We start from the raw sequence: 21,730 nt of genomic DNA, 5'->3' as shown, positions 1-21,730 counted from the left end.
ATTGGTTTAACTTGCTGAACTGAAGGCAAAAGGCCCCTGAAAGAAGTAGAATCTGATGATGGCTGCAGTCTGATGATGATGGTGGCTGGCAGAGCACCACCAGGGAAGATGCCCAGCATCTGGTGATGTGTATGACATATATATCTGTGTGTATGTGTATGGCTGTAATGGCACACAAAATATTTGCAACCAAGTAGTACTGTACATGTCATGACTTTATTTAAGATTGTTCATTTGTCCAATTACTTATGGTCCACTAAGATTGAGGGGTTACATATAAAAAAGCTGTAATTCCTACAGATCACTCAACATGGATGTAAATACCCTCAGAATAGAGCTGACAATCTGCGCTCTAACCTCATAGTCATTGCATCATTTCAACTGAAAGGTGATGAAGTACAAAACCAAAAATAAATTGTATCTCTGTTCTAAGGGTAATTTTCATAATTGATTCTTAATTGACAATGTGTGTTCACTTAAAGACAATCACGTGATTGAAAATAACCTTTGATTTATAATCTTTATTACTAATTAGACCATGTATGCTGAATTAAGTGCTTTCCTCTGTTTCTCTCTCAAACAGATGGACAGCCTGTGCGATTAATGTCTTTGCTTCTCCTAGAAGGGGGTAGCTAGCACATTCCGGTCTTACAGCAAGGTCAAGGAGTTTAAATAATAATAATCCTAGGTTGTCACCATCATGTCTTCCTTGTTTTTGTCGCCGCCCTTGTGGAAAAGTGTGTTTGAGAGTCTTACTATGTCTGATTCAAATCAGAGAGCCGGTAAGCTCTCTCACTTTCAGTTATTTCTTTGCAAATAAATACAAAAGTTAAACTCATGTATATTGGTATTTAACTGTGGATCTGTTTCATCAGATGATGCTCACCTGTGATATGTAAAAAGGGCAATTTCCCTAACACTGTCCAAATACTTATGGACTGCACTGTATATAATACAAGCTGTAGCATACAAAGGATGAACAATCAGAGTCTTTATCTGTCTTTTATTATATTATATTATCCGCTGGTCACTGTAGTGCCGATATTATCCTCTGGTCACTACAGTGCGATATTAGCCTGTGGTCACTGTAGTGCCGGTATTAGCCTGTGGTCACTGTAGTGCCGATATTATCCTCTGGTCACTGTAGTGCCGATATTATCCTCTGGTCACTGTAGTGCCGATAATAGCCTCTGGTCACTGTAGTGCTGATATTAGCCTCTGGTCACTGTAGTGCCGATATTAGCCTCTGGTCACTGTAGTGTCGATATTAGCCTCTGGTCACTAGTGCCGATATTAGCCTCTGGTCACTGTAGTGCTGATATTAGCCTCTGGTCACTGTAGTGTCGATATTAGCCTCTGGTCACTGTAGTGCCGATATTATTGTCTGGTCACTGTAGTGTCGATATTAGCCTCTGGTCACTAGTGCCGATATTAGCCTCTGGTCACTGTAGTGCCGATATTAGCCTGTGGTTACTGTAGTGCCGGTATTAGCCTGTGGTTACTGTAGTGTCGATATTAGCCTCTGGTCACTGTAGTGCCGGTATTAGCCTGTGGTCACTGTAGTGCCGATATTATCCTCTGGTCACTGTAGTGCCGATATTATCCTCTGGTCACTGTAGTGCCGATATTAGCCTCTGGTCACTGTAGTGTCGATATTAGCCTCTGGTCACTGTAGTGCCGATATTAGCCTCTGGTCACTGTAGTGCTGATATTAGCCTCTGGTCACTGTAGTGCCGATATTAGCCTCTGGTCACTGTAGTGTCGATATTAGCCTCTGGTCACTAGTGCCGATATTAGCCTCTGGTCACTGTAGTGCTGATATTAGCCTCTGGTCACTGTAGTGTCGATATTAGCCTCTGGTCACTGTAGTGCCGATATTATTGTCTGGTCACTGTAGTGCCGATATTAGCCTCTGGTCACTGTAGTGCCGATATTATCCTCTGGTCACTGTAGTGCCGATATTATCCTCTGGTCACTGTAGTGCCGATATTATCCTGTGGTCACTGTAGTGGTGATATTAGCCTGTGGTCACTGTAGTGCCGATATTAGCCTCTGGTCACTGTAGTGCCGATATTAGCCTGTGGTCACTGTAGTGTCGATATTAGCCTCTGGTCACTGTAGTGCCGATATTCGCCTCTGGTCACTGTAGTGCCGATATTAGCCTCTGTTCACTGTAGTGCCGATATTAGCCTCTGGTTACTGTAGTGCCGATATTCGCCTCTGGTCCTTGTAGTGTCAATATTAGCCTCTGTGTGTCGGGCTGGTCTGACTGGGCTGGTCTGCCTGGTTTGGTCAACTCGAAAAGTGACCCGGTTTTGCTCCCAGTCCCTGGACCTTCAGGACAGCCAGTGGCGAAAATGAGGCAATATGATGTATCGCTCAATGAAAATAACTGGTATCACTTTGACCTCGAAGGTGCCACTGGGATGACCAGCGATCTGAGGAACCCTTCATTACTGATTTAAGCCCGCTCTACCTTCGCTAGAGGTCAATGAAGTCCTGCTGCTGGGCCCTGGTCACCTTGGGCAGAACAGCACTGGTTTCTCAGACCAATGGAGGACCCCAACGTGTAGGAGCCCCAAGTTTTGTGAGATGTTGGTGTATTTGTGCTGTGTGAGCTCGCTCTGAACTCTGAAACTCTGCATCTGTTCCTGACAAAAACAGACTGGAAGCCCCGGAAAAAGCCAGGCCTCACCCTTCTGATCAACCATACATCATGCTGTAATAGACCGTCTGGTAGGCCTGGACTCCTCACTGCATCATTGCATCAAGAAATATTCATCACGACTATGTAAAATGGCGCCCCATTCAAGGCCTGTTAGGACAAAGTCAATTTGCGCAAACAAACCTGGCTCCCTGACTGAAAGGCTTCAAATAAATGTATTTTGAAAAAATGTATATAATTTTTGTTACCGTCATCAGCAGTGCCATCAAGAGCTTTCAGGTGAATAATGGTGAAACATGAGCAAAGAGAGACAGAAATATGTTTGATAACTGGTGCAGAGCGGTCTGTTGGTGACGTGCTGTGTGCACAGAACAGAGTGCAGTGCTGTTGCAGCGATAGCCCTGGGTCTGTGGTATGATAGTGTGAAGCGCAGCACGGACGTGTCACCTGCATGCGTGGGTACGGACTGCCTGCTGAAGCTGTCCCGTGGGGGAGCCATAGGGGGCTCCTGAAATTCACAAAAACGCCGTACACGGTCCAGCGCGCTTACCGAAAGGCTGGGAGCTGTGGCCTACCCCAAGGCCGCTCTCGTTTGTTTGAGTGAGAATGGGTGTGTGTCGTGCCATTAGTGGGGTATTCGGAAAAAAAAGAGCATTGTATGCATTGTCATTATTATGTTATTGCTCACAGCCTTGAGCGGGAAAACACGACGTGGAGCCAATGCAATTGTTGTTGCATTGTGGGACATCAATTAGGTGCCGCTGACCTTTTTATATGAATTGCTGATGAAGCCTCTTATCTGTTTTAAGAGGGTATGTTGGGCAGAGAGCCATTGGCTTCTTATTGTTGGCAGTGAAATAAAATGAGATTACTGGCTCTGGTTGTGTGCAATTTAACCAGACAGGTTTACTCCAGGCTGTCCTGAAATGGATACTGCAATACTAAAAAAACCCTGAAATAAACAGCAACCCAACTTAATTGATTTCCTGTAACCTTATCAATTCTGATTAAAATGAAATGGACTTTTCTCATTTGAAAAGGTTAAAACAAACTGAAGGTAGGGATCACAGTCTGTCTCACAGCAGGGCTTTAATTAACCTACTTCCTTCCACTCCATCATTTGTTCTCTCCTTTTCAATGCTGAAGGAATTTTTCAATATGATCTTATACTGTTGTACATACGATATTTTGCAAAAGCCTGAATGTCATGACAAAGTAAAATTAAGACCAATCTTCTTTTCTATGCACTTTTTCTTATATATTATTTGCTTGAATTTGTTTTAATGTTATTATGAAAACCATATGATTATGATCACATACAGTATAGAATGATGCTTAGACCTTGAGTCTCAGGAAGTAAAAAAACAAAGCTACTGGTTACTACTGTATATTTAGGGGTAAAAAAAGAAATTACGGTGGAAGTCTTTACATAATCCTATTTATAATAATTTAATTTGTTTCCCAATAAATTCTTTCTCCTCTTGAGCCTGATTAAAATTGTCCAATTTGTCTTGTGTCAATCAGTCTATTTGGAACAGTGTGGCATGCATATTTCCCTACTGTTGACTTTCTTTATGCTTATTTGTAATTATGTAATGTTACAAAATGTACAAGAGGCTCAAATCTATCTGGCAGAACAGACATTGTAGATATCACTGCTATCAGATGCATCAATGTATTGATATACAGTATCTAGATATTAAAATTTGGTATGAAAGACATTATGTGTGCCAATCATCTTAAAAGCAGGCAGCAGGGACATGTTTAATGTAAACCTGCATGACCAATATTACTGTACACACTTTGTAAATCACAGTATTCAGCACAGTTAACCTACAGCATGCCGTAGATAGTCCTTGGCAGACTTTGTCCTATTTGCTCAGGTATGAGGACAGCTTACTTACTTTGCTGGATGTTTCCAGGAGTTAAGTTCCCAGATGACACCTGTGTGCTGATGTGTACAGAGGCCCTGCAGTCAATTCCATGGGGGAAGAGGTGGGGGAGTACAGCGTTGCCCTACTAGTGTGTGTCCCAGTCAGACTTGGTGTAGAGATGGAATTGTGATGAGAACCCCCTCTGTCACACAGGCTCATAGAATGTGCTTATTAATGGCATTCTGTTTGTGGGTAAATACTGACACCTGGTGGCTATTTATAAAATGAAACAATGTTGTGTATTCACAGCTTTCATGATGTGGTTGATTTCAGAGTAAGATCTCTTTACGCATAGAAGTACACTTCACACTCATTACACATAGACCCTTTAACCTTTAACAGTCTTTAACCAATTTATCTTTCTATTTTTCGTATTGATTTTTCATTATTCAGAATTGTGTTCTGGCTAGTGCTGAATACTGCCTGCCATTCAATGCACTTTTTGGAAATTCTAAGCCTTCTTTCAAAGGGATTCAAAATTACAGAAAGAAGAAGAAGACATGTATATGGAGATCAATTCATTTTATTCTCCCCCCTTTGGCTATTCATTTTGGCCAGGCAATTTACCATAAAATAGATAAGCACTCCTTCATAAGTCAAGGCACATGAAAGCCCAGGAAATTCATATCTACTATAAGCTGCTTTCAATAAACTGAACCAGAAAATACTCCTAAAACTCAATATTAACAGCAGTACAAGCCCGTGTTAACTGGTCAACGATGAGAACATTTTTTTACAGAAATAAACATTATGTCTACTTAATTCCTCCATATTTGTCATGGTACTAAAGCAAAACCTGGTTTAGAGAAGAATGAGAGGGTTAAAAATGTTAATGACTGTTCGTGTTTTCACAACCAAAAGTTTGGGAATTTGAGTTACTGTAGTACTGACCGTACACCACTAGATGTCAGCCTTTATTTCGGTATGGTCTAATGCAGGGGTCTCCAATCTTATCCAGAAAGGGCCGGTGTGTGTGCAGGTTGTTGTTTTAGCACAGGACTAAGACAGCTGATTCTACTCATCTAGGTCTTGATTAAAGACCACGATTAGTTCATTAGTATAATCAGGTGTGTTACTGCTGGGTTAAAACAAAAACCTGCACCCACGCCGGCCCTTTTAGGATAAGATTGGAGACCCCTGGTCTAATGTAATGTAGGAAATTGATACGATTGTATTTCAAGAAAGGACACAATTGACCATACATATAGAGTACAATATACACTTACCAAGCACTTTATTAGGTATTTTTTAGACTTATTTTTTTAGACTTCTACTGCTGTAGCATATCCACTTAGAGTTATGATGCGTTGTGTGTTCAAAGATGCTCTTCTGCATACCAATTGTATTGTGTGGTTATTTGCATTACTGTCACCTTCCTGTCAGCTTTGACCAGTCTGGCAATTCTTCTCTGACATCTCTCATTAACAAGACATTTCTGTCTGCGGAACTGCTGCTCACTTGATTTTTTGTTTTGTTTTTTGCTCCATTCTTTGCAAACACTAGAGACTAGTGTGCGGAGGAGTCCCAGGAGATCAGCAGTTTCTGAGATACTCAAACCACCATGTCTGCCACCAACAATCATTCCATGGTCAAAGTCACTTAGATCACTTTTTTCCCCCATTCAGATGGTTGATGTGAACATTAACCTGAAGCTCCTGACCCATATTTAAATGATTGTATGCATTGCACTGCTGACACACAATTGGCTGATTAGATAATTGCATGAGTAAGTAGATGTGATAAAGTAAAAATGTTCCTAATAAAGTGTTTGGTGAGTGTACATTTGGATATTCTTTGCCTACAGTGATCCCAAGCTGTAGAATCAAAATTCTGGACAGCATACAATAGTTCTTGTGATTGCACTAATTGTTGGTCTGTTGGGCAAACTTTATAAACTTATTTGTGACACATTCTTGTCTCGAGAGTAACATTCATGTTTTTATTTTTTGTAAAACCACTTTTTCGGAGTGAGAGTGTCTTCAAATTGAATGTTATGCAATGCACTTTATTCAAGTAGTTTCCTTGTTAGGTTTGGGTGTGCATCCTCTGTCCTGAGAAATGATACACAGCCAAGTGTATAAAAGAGTTTCATTCCTCAATATGTGCGTGTCGAAACATTATTTCACAAAAACGTCAACGTCAAGACAGAGTACAGAATGTGCCGCTTTATTTCTGCCATAGTCATGTGTTCTAAACTGACCTAATTTTCAACATTATTTTTCAGTGGAAATTTGCTTGGGCTTGTCTTTTAAGTCCATCAGCAGAATATGATGATGTCTATTAGCGCTGGAATAAAAACTATAGTTGATGAAACAGTAGATGAAAAAAATGAATGACAAAGATTTTCATATAAAAAAAATCAGATCATTTTTATTTTTATTTTCAAAAATGTATGACAAAGTGCACAAAATACAAACACTCATGATCAAATACAAAAGTAAAAACAAACAAAAATAATAATTAACGATTATGAACGATTACAAACAATACTTTCTGGACACATCTTGTCATGACTTCGTCATGCAACAAACATTAGAACCAGGCAAACCCGTGCCATGAACCATTTTGTATTGTTGGAAAGACGTGAGAAACGGATGCAATGCAATGCTTACAATAGTCACTTGGTCATGTTTCTTCAGAACACATTTATTAAGGAATAAACGTGCTAAAAAGTCCTGATGAATGTGCTCCAACTCCACCTGAGTCTGTGTGCAGTGTGGACATTCCTGATGCCCAGGGAGTGTGAGACTTACACAGCATAGTGAGCAGTAACTACTAACAGTATATCTGTACATGCATTACAACTAATCTGTCTATATTACACAACTATGTCATATAAAAACAACATGTATATTTCACCCAGTTTACTATATTCTCTAAGCAAACCAGCTCAGGGCTGGTTTCGCTCATCGGCTAGGGTGATCAGTCTGGTATGTGGGAGTAAGTGCGTATGACATGACCAGCCTGGATCCACAGTTGTGGTGATTTTTACCGTAGACAGCAGCCCAATGAAAGAGGAGTCGCTCGGGTGTGCGAGTATACGCGTGTGATTGGCTGGCTGGGCGGTGACAGGGGGAGCTGCCACCGCCTTCTCTTTAATGGTGTTGCTCAGCAACCCAGCCAGTCCGCTTTCACAGAACCAAATTTGATGAATTTCAGGGTGTTGTCATCTAGCTTGAGATAGTGGTCCCCCTTGAAGAAGTAGCTGTAACCTACAAAACGTAAATAAATCATGAGAAACTACAATCAATGAATGCAGACAACACAAACAACAAATGCAAATCCAAAGCTACAATCAATGAATGCAGACAACACAAACAACAAATGCAAATCCAAAGCTACAATCAATGAATGCAGACACAACACCAAATACAAATCCCAAGCTACAATCAATGAATGCAGACAAAACAACAAATATAAATCCCACAACATCTTTAGTCAGAATTGACAATATGATATGAATATGATAAGAATTCAAAGAAAATGGATGCTGTCCACTCAATTCTCCACATTGCCACCACATTGGCCTATAATACTTTCCATTTTTGAGTACCATATGCTTCCCAGCTCTGACTTAAGGATCCAGTAAGGCATCATTATCAGGACCAGTGAAGTAGTCGAGTCTGGAGGGGGCTGTGATGCCCATTTGCTTCTTCAGCAAAGAGACTCAGTCATACAGTGCCAGTGAAGCAGCCCTGACTCAGCCTGCTTCAAGCAAGTTCCTTATGAAGCAGACAGAGATATCTTTGTACAGGAGCACAGACAGACACGCTCTATTAAATGAGGTTTTCATAGTATGTCAAAGAGCTGTGCTGTGCTGTACCTGCTGCGTGTGTGTGTGTGTGTGTGGCACAAATAAGGTAGAAAAATAAGTTATTTAAATCTTTTGGCAGTTGCGATGGTGCCCAAAATGAATTATCCAAGAATCTCCAAAGTATTTTTTTCTGTTTTACTTTGCTGAAGACAAACCGAATGGGGGTTGGGGGGTTGAGTTGAGTCTACCCCTCAGCTGCAGGGCAATGATGTATTTTGTTATTGTTAGAGGAAAGGTGCCAGACATAATGAAGGGTTGTCTGCTTTCTCCATAACCACCAGGAATGTCTCCAGTCAGTGCTCCAGTCAGCAGACAGCAGCAAACTCGCATATACAGACCATATTAGTCACCCAGCCTGGAGCTTACCATCTCCATTCACACTGAAAGAAGCATCTAAGTCGTCTGGGACACCGTTCCAGGCATCTGCAATCAGTTTGGGATAGCCAGGGTCCATCTTCCTCTTAACTTCATTATACCTGAATGAGTATGATACACATGGAATCAAAAAATAAACAACTCAGCAATACATTTACTTTATACACAGCCATAATGATTATAAGTCACTTGCATATAGATACACTTCTGGCATAAATCATCGAGAGTCCCGGAGAAACCAGCTGTACAGTCATATCTCGCGCTGCCCGTGTCCTGTGCTTGACAGTCTACACAGTTCAAGATGCCTCCCCCCGCCAGCTGGCTGCTTTATTAAACTCTGGTTACACTTTCATCCTTAGAGAAATAAACAACTTAGAACAGAGAGGGTTTTCCTCTTACAGACATTACTGAAAAACACTAGAAGAAGCTGAGCTGTTCTTAGAACCTGCCTGCAATTCAACATTCATTTTGAGAACATCCGTTTTGAGAACATCCAACATGTAGCAGTTTTGAAATACTGAACATTCACCTCCAGAAGTTGTCTCCAGAGAACAAGTAGGTCTTCTGGCTCTTGCTAAATGATAAGGCAGCATCGATGTGATCCAGATCATCAGGCAGGCCCATGGAGGAAATCCTCTGGGGATAGCCACTCTCCAGCGTGCTGGCGGAATAAATCCACATCTCCTTCCCTGGTGAGGACACCATTTTGTAATAAAAAGTAGGAATCCAACATTTCTGCAAGTCGTATGTTATTTACACTGTGTTTGCTATAGATTACTCTGGCAGGCCTTAACTCATTTATTGCCAATACCCTGCTTAATTACTGTGCGCTATGAGACTGTGCACTTTCTGAAAACTAAGATCTTCACGTAGATATAATTATAGGTTTGTGGTACTGTTCTAAGGTTGTTTATTTAACTATGCTTGCTATTTACAGTACTCATGTGTGAGTACTCACTGCCCTTAGATACTCTACCTGCAAAGAACACAGTCTTCTCCTCCAACGGGCTCTCATAGGCGGCATCAACCTTCCCTGGCAGCTCACGCCAGTAGGTGGCTACTAACATGGGTCCGGTGGGCTTGGGCCTGAAGTTGGATGACCTAAACACGAATCTGTAAACAGGGGAGGGAAGGAAGAAAGCGCTCAGCAGGACTGAGATGACCTCCTTTGGAGAAACATCTGTTTCTTGTTGAGGCGGGAATGGTGGCGTATGCCAGCAACGCAGGCTTGCGCTCGCCTGGTGAAACAATACACATTTCTCTGCTGATTTCCACTGACCTATTTTTTGAAGGCCATAATCTTTTAAGGAGAGGAAAATTAAAAACACAGTTTTAAGCCGGTACTGAGGAATACAATGAGGAAGCTCTTTCACATGAAAGGACCATCCAAGTACAAATGCATAAATTATGAATGTTACACAAATAATGTGACAAGTAGTTCACTAATGAAACTTGAGAACCATGAAGAACAATATTGCAATCTCTCACACAGAAAGCAGCATCATTTATATATTAAGAGACTGGTATAATATCTCAGACACTCCACCCAGAATTTGAAGGCTGCACTCTAGCCTCTGGAAAGACCTGTTCATTTCATGATGTTCTTTTGATCAGCTAGAGGCCAGGGGAGGAGAGGGTGAAAGGAGAGTAAGTTAAATGTTACAGCGCATTACTCACACGCCTAGCCTCAAGGCCCAGGGAGACAGAAACGACTTGCCCTTTTACACATTCTGAATTCACATAGCTGAGTACTAACCAAAGTGTTTTAACTTCAGCAATTTGCTCAAGGGTACAACAGAGGTGCCCTGTCTGGGATTTGTGCCCTCATTCTAATGACCCATCTAATTACATCTTTACCACACTAACACTAAAATTCTTTTCTGGAAATATAATTATTTTTTGCTCTTGAACACTATTAAAGCTGATATGGACATCACAAGCCTTATACAATAAAGCAATAAAGAACACTGTTGGCTAACAGGAGAGGAATTTGAGAGGAATCCTGCCTCACTGTACACTGAAAACTTCACTCAGAAGGGCCTTTGTTCTGAAATGTGATTAAAATCACACAGAAAAATGCTCCAATTCTTTTCATTCATACCAAACACTTTCATCCGCATGGCCTTCATCAGGGGTATGGAGCCTCTTTTCGAGATTCTGATGCTACAGACCTTTTCTTCTCCGGCACCAGACAGACAGGAGGGTGTGTCACTGTCTTTTGACCAAACCGGAAGAGATTAAACCTATGTCTTGTCTTGTGTATTAACAGGGGTAGCCCGTAGAGCTGCCCTTCTCCACTGCGAGAACATCTGTGTTAATCAGCAGCGAGTCCAGGACCAGCTGGATAACCACAAACATTATCCGGCATCTGAAACTCAATGTACGGGTAAATGGGGAAAGGGATTTTGCTCCATCAAGGCATTTATTACTATCATTTTTGTGGTCACTCAAGGTAAAATATAATGTGCCTCATTATATTATACAATTTATAGTAAAACAATCATATGGTACAACCGTTTGCTTAATTATTGATAGTATTATTATTATTATTATTGCATCGGGCTAACACGCCCGCAGTTTTTAGGCCGGAAACCTGTAAAGAGGAGGGACATTGAAGTAAGAGGGTCATGACCAAACCTTATGGTGCTTTTAGTGTGTTCAGTGTATGACTTAATTTCAGACATAGTATGCCAAGTGTGCTGAAATATGTGACCTGTTCTATCATAATCAGTCGTAAGTGGCGATGGCCAATTTCACATTATCGATGTTTATGTAAAAAAGTATATTTTTAGGCTTTCATCTCCATTTTGTAGAACAATATCTTGGCTTTCATAATCTGCATGTTTTAATGCCAAATTCAGAGTAAAACTATAGTTTTTAAGATGTCAAAGTGAAAGTAACACCGGAGCTGGAGGCTAGCCAGCTTGTCACTGTTCACCAGTCACAAACACCCACATCAGTTCCATTTGTGGCTAAATGTTAATGTATTTGCTTTCAGAGTAAAAAGGATTTATAAGTTATCTCCCTGGAGTTTTTTTAGCCCAGTGTTGGTAGTCTCCCAGCCTCCCAACAAAACTTGAAACGGGACTCGACTCCCTTGATATCTGAAGTAGAGAGATACCTTTGGTATCGTTAGAAAGGTTACATTCTCTTAAAACTCTAAATCAGGGGTCAATATGACTGATTTCGATAGAGCAGGACACATATATTTATAACTTATTAAAGTAAATTGATAGAGTAAACATGACACACAGAATGCACAAGCAAAATGTGAATCCATTTGATATGTATGCTATGGAGAATGAATGGAGAAAGTGTATCTGTTGCTTTTAACAGACTGTAGGGATGTCTGCAGTCTGATGCATAATAAAACCATTGATATATAACTTTTGTAACACTGTTGCCTGGTACATTAGATATACAAGAGATAAAAATAGGTTTCAGTCCATAGCTAAGTGCAAACAAACCTTAGTTCAACAGTTTCTGGGTGCTACCTTCAGCTTCTAATTTCTCAAACCCCAATTTCAAAGCGGGGCAGAACATAGTGTGAGGGCCCCTTTCATTAGCCTGCTTAGTAAGGTGTTTTATTTGGATGTCAGATAAAATTTGCAACCACAGAGCTAGCCTGTGTGAGAAATGAAGGCGGAGGCAACACTGAAAATTAAATAAAAATAACACTGAGCTCTTCTTTAACCAGAGGACCGATACAACAATCTCCCATGACCAAACTCATAATATGTGTGTTGAATGAAGGTGTTCACCATAAGTAAATCTACAAATAATTTGTACAATTGTCCCTATTGCTTGACCACTCTTTTCAGTGAACACCTTATCTTGGCTTACTAATCACAGTCATATTTAGACATGACATAAGAACGTCTTCAGAAAGGTTAATAGGGTTTAGGTTATTTCATATGGCCTTACAGCAGTGGTGACTCAGATGTGTACAAATTCCACATAAATAATTTCTACAATGATTCTGAAAAAGTAAGTTCTGTAACTTGAATATTATTACTTCGGGTTTACAATGCCATCATGCACATTCAAGATCAGTTTTTACTTTTCCCGCTCAGTGTATTCTTTAGTTGCAGCAAACACACGTTTAGTTGCGCACCATTCCCGTGCATCAACGCAACCCACAGTAGTGGCATGTAGACATTATTACTGTATCAGTTCAATCGATTTTGAACAAACACGTTAATACATTTACACTGTCCTGCACACTTTATGCTCTTCCAAAATCAGAGACTATGGAAATGTCTGTCTCACATCTGCAGCACTGCTGCATAGACACAGTGGCCCTGAATTCTACCAATGAATTGTCGTCATGATCATCCTTTCATCCCTGGTATACGCAATCCAAAAGCTTTACTTGCATTACCTGTCCTTGAAGAAGAACGTATCTCCTCTGATTTGGGCCACAGCATCGAAGACAATATTCTCACTGCAGATATCCATGGGAGTGACTGGGTCCTGGGTCGGGGGTGGCCGGGGTCTGTCTGTTCGGCCACCTGAAACGCAGCGAAAGCCTTTTGTCTTGGTATGCTTAAGCAGACCATCAGACACTTTCATACAAATACATGACTTGGATAAAACATTTTTTGGGAGTTCTCACAGTGATGTGGTGAGGTGAGCTCATCTGTAAGATCCTGTAATCTGCTTATTTGCATGGAGATACTTAAAAATGAACTTACAAAGCCTATGTATTATACTGTACATAGCATATTATCTAGTTATACTGTACCTGTTGGATGTTAATGGAAGCAAGTCATCTTGCACAAAGACACAAAAGCTAAGCCCCAACTAGGATTAAATAGGTCAGATGCTGATAGAAAAACTGTTTATTCAGCACAATACTACTAGCTCAATGCTATTTTTCCTTAATACAGTGATACAGTGTTCTACTATTGTACGGTATATGGTGAAAGATATACCCTTGCTGTACCATAGAGCTCCTGAATGCCTGTGATGTCATCATTGGAGAGCCTGAGCTCCTTGGTGAAGGTATAGATTGGAGCCATCAAAGCACTTGTATCTTGGGAATGTTCCAACCCCAAAGCATGACCAAACTCATGTGCAGCCACCAGAAACAGACTGTAGCCTGGAATCCAGAATAAGAACACATGCATGTGCATGCATCAACACACACACACACACACACACACACACACACACACACACACATATAAACACACAACTGCTATGCGAACCCAACCTCAAAAAGGCTTCACAAACCAAATTACACTTTAATAAACAACATAATGGACTGGGTGCTGGCACTATGTTGAACATAACGAATGTACACAGGTGGTCATCTTTACATTTAATAGAAATACTGTCAACTGAGTTCATGGCTTAGTGAGTGTGCAGGCAGACCTTCAGCTGGACAGAAGCCCCATTTGCGGTCATCGTCGTAGCTTTTTGTGGTGGCACACCACATCTTCCCGTCACTGCGGCCAGAAGTAGTGCAGGCATCATAAACATCACCCAGGAAGGTGTAGGGGAAAGAGCAAGGCGCTCCTTCAGAATTTCCCCCGATCGTCGACATTGCTGCACAGAAGAATATACATATTTTTTACAGATACCACTTTGTTTTTCACAAGATAACCAGACCAGGGAATCTTCCTGCATTGTATTGGTCCCATAAAATAAGCATTTATCACTTTAGGACCACACTTAGTTAACGTACTGGATTCTCAGCCTATTTGAAACAGATGAAAGCTCCACATCCTGTTACCCGGACACTTATATAACGGAAAATAACACTGGCCAAACACACGGTATAATTTCTTTCACAGTTTTTCCACAAAAAAAGAAAAAAGAAAGAATTGAGCCCTCTTTCTCAGAATTTATTCAAGTATCATGCATTGGGGGATTGCGTTATCCAGATCTTCAGAATGAGAGCACAGAGTGATGTCTTCACTTTGGTATTTTCAATAAGAATGACCCAATTTCAGTTAAGCTGTTTATGTTCTTTCTATATTGCTCTCTTCAGTTTTAATTTATATTTAAGGAGATTATTCTGCCAGTAAATAGACCTCAGGGAAAGGTTTAAGTCAGACATCTTATTAGGGTCAATAACTTGGTGGTGCGCTTGGGACATTTAGCTGGAAAAACAGACACAGAACACAGACATTAACCAAAGCATGCATTTTTCAACATTATCAAGTTTTTTTCCAGACGACTTCATGATTTCCAGCAATACCGTCATATATTATCATTAACTATATAGGCTACTCGATACTAAGTAAACTGCTGACAGTAAGCATAGGCTCTATACTGGAAGGGTCTGGAGGAAATCAGATCAAGATGAGCAATGGCAGGAAGCCATCGGCAGCTGCCTGAAAGCCTACCGGTCTCAGGGCAGAAGCCGTAGGTCTTGTCGCGGTCGTAGTCGTCGGTGGTGGCGCACCAGCGGTAGCCATCATCGCGGCCTGTGGTGGTGCAGCCGTCGTACGAATCGCCTTGGAAGTTGAAGGGAAACTTGCAGGCAGCACCGTCTGCATTGCCTCCAAAGGTAAACAGCACTGCGACACAAAACAACGCGCCGTACCTCAGTTTGCATCGAGTGCATCTGCTAAGAAAACGACTGAATATTCAGATATAATATTACATTGACATTACATTGCATTATTGCCACTTTGGCAGACGCTCTTATCCAATCACTTACAGTTGATTTTAGACTAAGCAGGCGACAATCCTCCCCTGGAGCAATGCAGGGTTAAGGGCCTTGCTCAAGGACCCAACGGCTGTGCGGATCTTAATGTGGCTACACCGGGGATCGAACTAGCGACCTTGCGGGTCTGAGTCATGCACCTTAACCACTACACTACAGGCCACTCTGTTACTGTCACTGAACAGTTCCCACAGTTGCTGTTCATTTTGTCACACACAGCATTGCTTATTGTCACAAATTATTCATTATTATACTCCCGAAACAAGAACCCTACATTTTGGGAATTAATTTAGATTCCAGGAACTTGAGGGTAGAAATCTGTCCTTCTCATGGGTCGTTTGACTTTGAAGAGCAAATTTTAGAAGCCGTTATGTTTTTGGTATTTACATATTTCCCTTTTATTTCAAGCTGATTATTTCAAAGATGAAACCTTGAACTCGTGTTTTCCCATGTAACACTGATTACGTACTTATCCTTATCTGACATCTGTCTTGATTTGTGAGCGATCATTTCACTACAGAATGCATTTACTGTATATCGTAACTCTCCAGCAGCTTCAAGAAAAAGGATTTATTTTCATTCAAATCTTCAGGACAAAGTCAGTAAAAAAGAATTCAGGAAAAACTCAAGCTGTCAGCGGTCACATGGTACCTTGCCTCTTTAATCTGCAGGGGTCTCTATTAATGGCACAGTATATTGGTTTCCTTTATGTGCCAATGTTATCTATATCTGCCGAGAATACAGGCTTTCTTAGGTCAATCAGGATTGAGAATACTTGTGAGTTCATTTTGAGACAGGCAGACCAGATGCCCCCTTTTCCTGTACTGCAGCCCCCATTCACATCTCCACACATTTTGAGAAAATCTTGATATGTTCCATGTTGCAGTCGTATCATATTTCAACGGGCTTTCTGACTGTAATTGCCATTATTTTAGGTTCTCCTTGCACTATGTACAGTACACAGCCCTCCGGGGAATCTGGTCACCCTTGTTCAAATGGCTGGTTCAGCTGTGCATCGGGGATAAAAATGTTTCCCATTTCTCCAGCAAACTGAGGCCTTTTTGTGATCGGATTCTTTCAGGAAATGCCTGCGGTTGCTGGCTGCACCCCCTCAATGAAATATCGCAAGAATCACAAAATGTCCACTCACTTTGTTTTCAGCCTCAGAAGTAAATGAATGCCTTTGATTGCCCTGTAGAGGGTAAACAGCTCTGAGTCATTCTCCATAATAGGGGGCATTCATATGGATACCAGCATTGGGCAAATACTGGGTTGATGTTAATCTAATTTCATGAAAGATTGTTTTGGTTTTATTTTTTTAAATGTTTTTCTTCACTTCAGGTAAGGGGCTTTGAAAGTAAGCAGGAAAAACCAGGGTGGCTGGGGCAGATGAAACTCAAAGACACCTTTTACATTACATTATATTAATGGCATTTGGCACATGCTCTTATCCAGAGTGACGTACAGTCGATTAGACTAAGCCGGAGACAATCCTCCCCTGGAGCAATGCAAGGGCCTTGCTCAAGGGCCCCACGGCTGTGCATATTGTGGCCACACCGGGGATCAAACCACCAACCTTGCGGGTCCCAGTCATGTACCTAGACCTTGCTTATTTTTAATTGCACTTTAAAAGCCTTAACCCATAACTGGGAAAGGTGCTATCTGATCTCATCCAGTGGCACATACCCAAGCCTCGGGCCTGGACTTCTTTACAACCACGGGATAACTCACATTCATGCGGGCAGAAGCCGTACTTCCTGTCCTCGTCGAAGTTGTAGGTGGTGGAGCACCACAGGAAGCCATCGTCCCGACCCTGGGCTGTGCAGCTCTTGTATTCCGTCCCCAAGAAAAGGAAGGGGAATTTACAGAACTCCCCGTCTGCATTCCCAAACTTTACCTTCACCACTGACAGAGAGACGGAATGAAGGTTACCCATTTGGGGAATTTACAGAACTCCCCGTCTGCATTCCCAAACTTTACCTTCACCACTGACAGAGAGGGATGGAGCAAAGGTTACTCATCCTGTTCAATCAACATTTAATACGCTCCAATCTTCTGACCTCAGACTAACCTTTTCATTGATATACTGTATTAATTTTAAAAAGCTTATATTAATTTAAACAATGATTAATATGTATTTTACTTTAATTACCACAAATCACCTTTTTTCAGGTAATGTAGCCTTTGTTAAAACTGTTTGAAGTATGTGGAAAAATGCGGATGTGTATCTCCTGAATGCAGGATGTTGACTAATCTGATGTTGACAAAATCCATGTGAGCAAAGCTAGGCAGCTCTTCATAACATTTATGTTTGCTTGACTGCTAGGCATAACCAGACTAAATCATTCCAGCACATTATAGAATTGTTTCACACAAATAAGTCAGTGAGAATGTAAACTACATATTATGTGGAATAGCACTACATTATATGCTTGGCACAGCTAGGATAATCACTAAAACAAAGTATCCTACCATCACCACCATGGACATCGAGAGCCCGCTGTCATATTTCTGCTTGATAAAAAGGAACAACTACCCCTCCACCCAATAAAATCTTTTAAGTTTTTATGCATAGTGCATATGTCTCATTCCAAAAAGACAGCAATAAGCATGCACAAATTAAAGTATGTCCAAATAGCACTTGCCAAATGCTCCATATACTGTAGAAAAACAATCATGCATATTTTTTTTACAACGATAATAAAACAAATAGTTTCCCTACCTTGTCCCTCTCCGAGTGTCCACTGCTCATCATCATCAAAGTGAGAGTCACCCCCGATCCCTGGGCCAGGGGCGAAAGCGTGGGCCAGGAGACCGTCTTTTCCATCGAAGGGGTATCCATCGCCGTGCTCTGAGGGCAAAGTCACAGCGGCATTCACACCTGCCACATGCATTGCCTCTTATCACAGCTCAGTGCCCCTGCAGACTACAGGGCTCTGACTAACCGCTGGGGTCTGAGGCAAAAATTAGGAAAACTGGTGACTGTGCCATGCTCTGACATTTCTGTCGTTTTAATCAACTTTACATACAGTGGTTCCAAAGTGTTTCATATCTTTGTTTTCAGCACAGACCCAGCTACAATAATATGACAAAAGTTAGTAGGTCAGAATCATATGTTGGTTGTAAATTGCTCTAAAATCACACTAATTGTAAATGGTAGTTTTGAACACGTACAGGAATGCTGTAAAAACACATACTAATCAATTGTAACCAGAGGAGTCTCATGTGATGAGAGGGTGGACAAGCCAACTGAAACTTTACCTCCTTGGGTTATACTACGGCCGATCAACTCTCAGTCTTTTTTGATTCAGAACCATGGGGTTCACTAATGCTCCAGAGACTAGCACTGGAGGTGAATCTGCCAGAATGCACCTTGGCATGACCTTGAAATCCTTTACGATCCACGTTGCTGGAATGGAAGGAATTCATGGGACTAAAGCCAGTAAAGCCAACCTGTAATAAATACATCCATGAGCGTACTTCACTCAAGGCATTGGGTTACACATAGTAAAATAACAATGAACAGATCTTTATCAAATCACCAGCACATCACTGCAATTTATATTTATCACATTACAGAGCTCCCAGCCCTTGTTCTTCATTGCAGTTTTATAGTTCTTCCTTTCATGTCTAGGGACAGGTCAAATGCTTTCCTTGAGCATGGTCAACTGAGGTCTGAACTACCACAGAAATTCTCAAACAAAATTATAAAATGTCTGGGTTACAGTATTTCTTCACCCCAACAATCTACAGTACGCTACACCTCAGCTGTAAGAAATTATGTTGTTTATAAAAATCATATTATTCTTGGCAATCAACCATGAGTCCAGCAGATTCTTTCTTAAGATTTTCTGTGAGCAGAGTGTTTCTGGGTGTCTGACACAGCAGAAACAGAATAATGAATCAGCAGGCATGAGGAATGGTGGTCCAGGTCTCCTCCAGCACTCCTGCTGTTTTTACGTTTCTGATCGAACCGACACTGGGGTTCAACAAACGGGTTTGTGATATGGGAGAAGGAAGAAGGTGTGGAATTCAATACCGTTGCGGCCAAAGTTAATCATGATATCCGCCTCTCCATCCATGACGCGGGAGAAGGTGAGCGGGGTGACCTCGCTCCACACTTTGAAGGCCCGGAAAAAAGCATCGTCTATGGTTCCCTCGTCTAGATCAGGAGAATACCCCAAAATCCTGCAGAGTAGAATGGCGCAGTTTCAAAAAGATCATGTGTATTATGCATTTCATGACTATGATGTATGTCAGCCTGTATCTTCAATTAATGGTGTATATTGACAAGAACTTTGAATCCAAGGTGTGTCACGTACAGTATACCAAAGTTATTTCAGTGTTTATCCTACATAAACAGCAATTGGTACAGTAGTAATAGAACTGAAAACATTTCATACAAGAATCCAAGACATATTTATACAAGCCAACTCATGTCTGCATAGCATGCACTTTTGGGTAACCCGCTGGCAAAGAGTCGAGGAAATAGCTGGAGGCCAGACTAATGGAAATCTCAGGAAGTGGGTTTGTTTCTGTGAGTCGTTCCCTTGAAATGTTTGGGCACGGGTCACTGCCCTGTCATGCCATTCTCCACAAAGGCCAACCAAAACATCACCAGGCTGATGTTTTGGTTGGCCTTTGTGTGTTTTATTTGCTATGCATTTAAAAAAAAAACATAAATATATATTTATTTTACAGTTCAAACAGTTTTTTCTTGTTATACTATTGGGAATACTTTTAAAATAATTGTGGCAGTGGTTGTGATGGCTTTGGCCTAAATACAAAGAACTGTAATTGGTACTGTGATTTCCTGGTCTGCCATTGGTTACAGTTACATTTAATAGCCATGTGTTGAGTGCCAGAAGTGGGATATTTGTCCTGCAATAAAGTGCTGGTCCATAGGACCCTGGAGGTAAGAGTATCTATGTGTTTCAGAATTAAAATCAACACTTGACAAAATATGTCCTCTCAAACGGTGCCTACCTGTATGTTATTTCATTTTTCTCCCACTTTGGTTTCTTTGGGAAAAAGCTATAATTAGCCATGTCTGGAACCCCACAACGGGATTTCTTCATAAGTTCCACTGTTTGCTTATCAACCTCTCCAGTTTCTTGCAGTGAAAAAAACTTCTGCATCTTCTTCAGGGTGTCTTTAAGTACCATGAGGTTGCAACTCTCTTGTGGACATCCATAGAATTTGTTCAGATAATGCTTTTAAGAGAGAAAAACATTGTAGAGTTTATGTATGAAGAAACCAACAAGATGGAGTGCAGATCCAACTTAGACGACCCCCACCCCCCCAACAGGCACACACCGTAAACAGAACTCCCCCTTTTCAATTCGCCCCAAAAAAGTACAAACACTCGCCGAATTCGTCTTTTTGTCTGCTATCATTAACTGTACAACAAATTCGGTTTTTTTTGTTTTGTAATAATTCGAAAACCTTTCGCGCGTTTCAGTGGCGTTTTTACTTTGTGCTGAAGCGGTTCTAATCGGTAAGATCACCATGTACAGTTATTTTGAATTTCCTATAGAAATGTATAGTGGCAGCTTCTGAGATTGCAAACTCACATTACTATACCTTAAATACAATGCAGTAAGTACTTAACAATCATAGGGAACTGGAACGGGAATAATACAGAAGAACTACAATTCACAGCTTTACAGATCTCAATCTACTTTACACTTCTAGTATTAACAACCTCTAGCCATTGCTACAGCACACATGTTAGGAGAAATAACCTACCAGCGCTATTTCTTTGTCCGTTTGGGGGGTATCGTCCCCTGGAAACTTGATTATTGGCGAAGGTGCAGCTAGAGTTCGCTGAGAAAGCATAAACTGTAGCAAAAATACTTTCAGTAGAAACTGTCGAGCGCAGAACAATGAATAGGACTTCATTGTTGCCCAGCTAAATGTGACAGTGACGATAAGCGGTCGCTGCGCGGAGTGTAGTTCCTAGGCAGCCTGTTTGCTGCCGTTCCTCGTTTCTTATCTACACATCATGCCTCCGTGCGAGATGGACCAGAATCTGCTTGCTCTTGCAGTTCGTCGACGTTGCTTTCAGAGAATGTGCACAAAACACAGACTGCGTAGCCTCCAGATAAATAAATAAATAAATCTCAGCAGACAAAAAAAAAAAAAAACTTGCTGCGAACCAATTAACTGCTCATTACGAATTGCAGGAAGCACGCACATTCTAAACAGGGTGCTGTTTCAGAAGAGGATTCTATTTTGTAAATAAAGATGAAAACATAATAAATAAC

General features: G+C 41.1%; 1 protein-coding gene across 1 annotated transcript; it reads right to left on the bottom strand.

Annotated features, from left to right (window-relative positions):
- Window positions 1-6,941: 6,941 nt before the first annotated feature.
- On the bottom strand, window positions 6,942-21,523 carry LOC133111685 (72 kDa type IV collagenase-like). Its single transcript, XM_061222219.1, has 13 exons — window positions 21,213-21,523; window positions 20,451-20,677; window positions 19,504-19,652; window positions 18,187-18,315; window positions 17,196-17,369; window positions 15,142-15,315; window positions 14,165-14,338; window positions 13,734-13,889; window positions 13,170-13,299; window positions 9,765-9,901; window positions 9,318-9,477; window positions 8,780-8,889; window positions 6,942-7,811 (listed from the first exon to the last, which is right to left on the bottom strand). Exons 1-13 carry the CDS (start codon window positions 21,363-21,365, stop codon window positions 7,708-7,710), a joined length of 1,977 nt encoding a protein of 658 aa, XP_061078203.1. The 5' UTR covers window positions 21,366-21,523; the 3' UTR covers window positions 6,942-7,707.
- Between the last annotated feature and the right edge of the window lie 207 nt (window positions 21,524-21,730).

This window comes from Conger conger, chromosome 15, assembly GCF_963514075.1.
Source record: "Conger conger chromosome 15, fConCon1.1, whole genome shotgun sequence".
Classification (NCBI taxonomy): Eukaryota; Metazoa; Chordata; class Actinopteri; order Anguilliformes; family Congridae; genus Conger; species Conger conger.
This window is presented reverse-complemented; position numbering and strand designations above follow the sequence as displayed.

Bases quoted from the DNA above. Each gene is read 5' to 3' on its own strand.
- LOC133111685 (XM_061222219.1), bottom strand. From the start codon at position 21,365: ATGAAGTCCTATTCATTGTTCTGCGCTCGACAGTTTCTACTGAAAGTA. The intron at 19,653-20,450 runs GTAGGCACCGTT...TCTACTCTGCAG, and splicing joins AAAAATGAAATAACATACAG to GATTTTGGGGTATTCTCCTG. The intron at 17,370-18,186 runs GTAGGGAAACTA...TCTCTCTGTCAG, and splicing joins GACACTCGGAGAGGGACAAG to TGGTGAAGGTAAAGTTTGGG.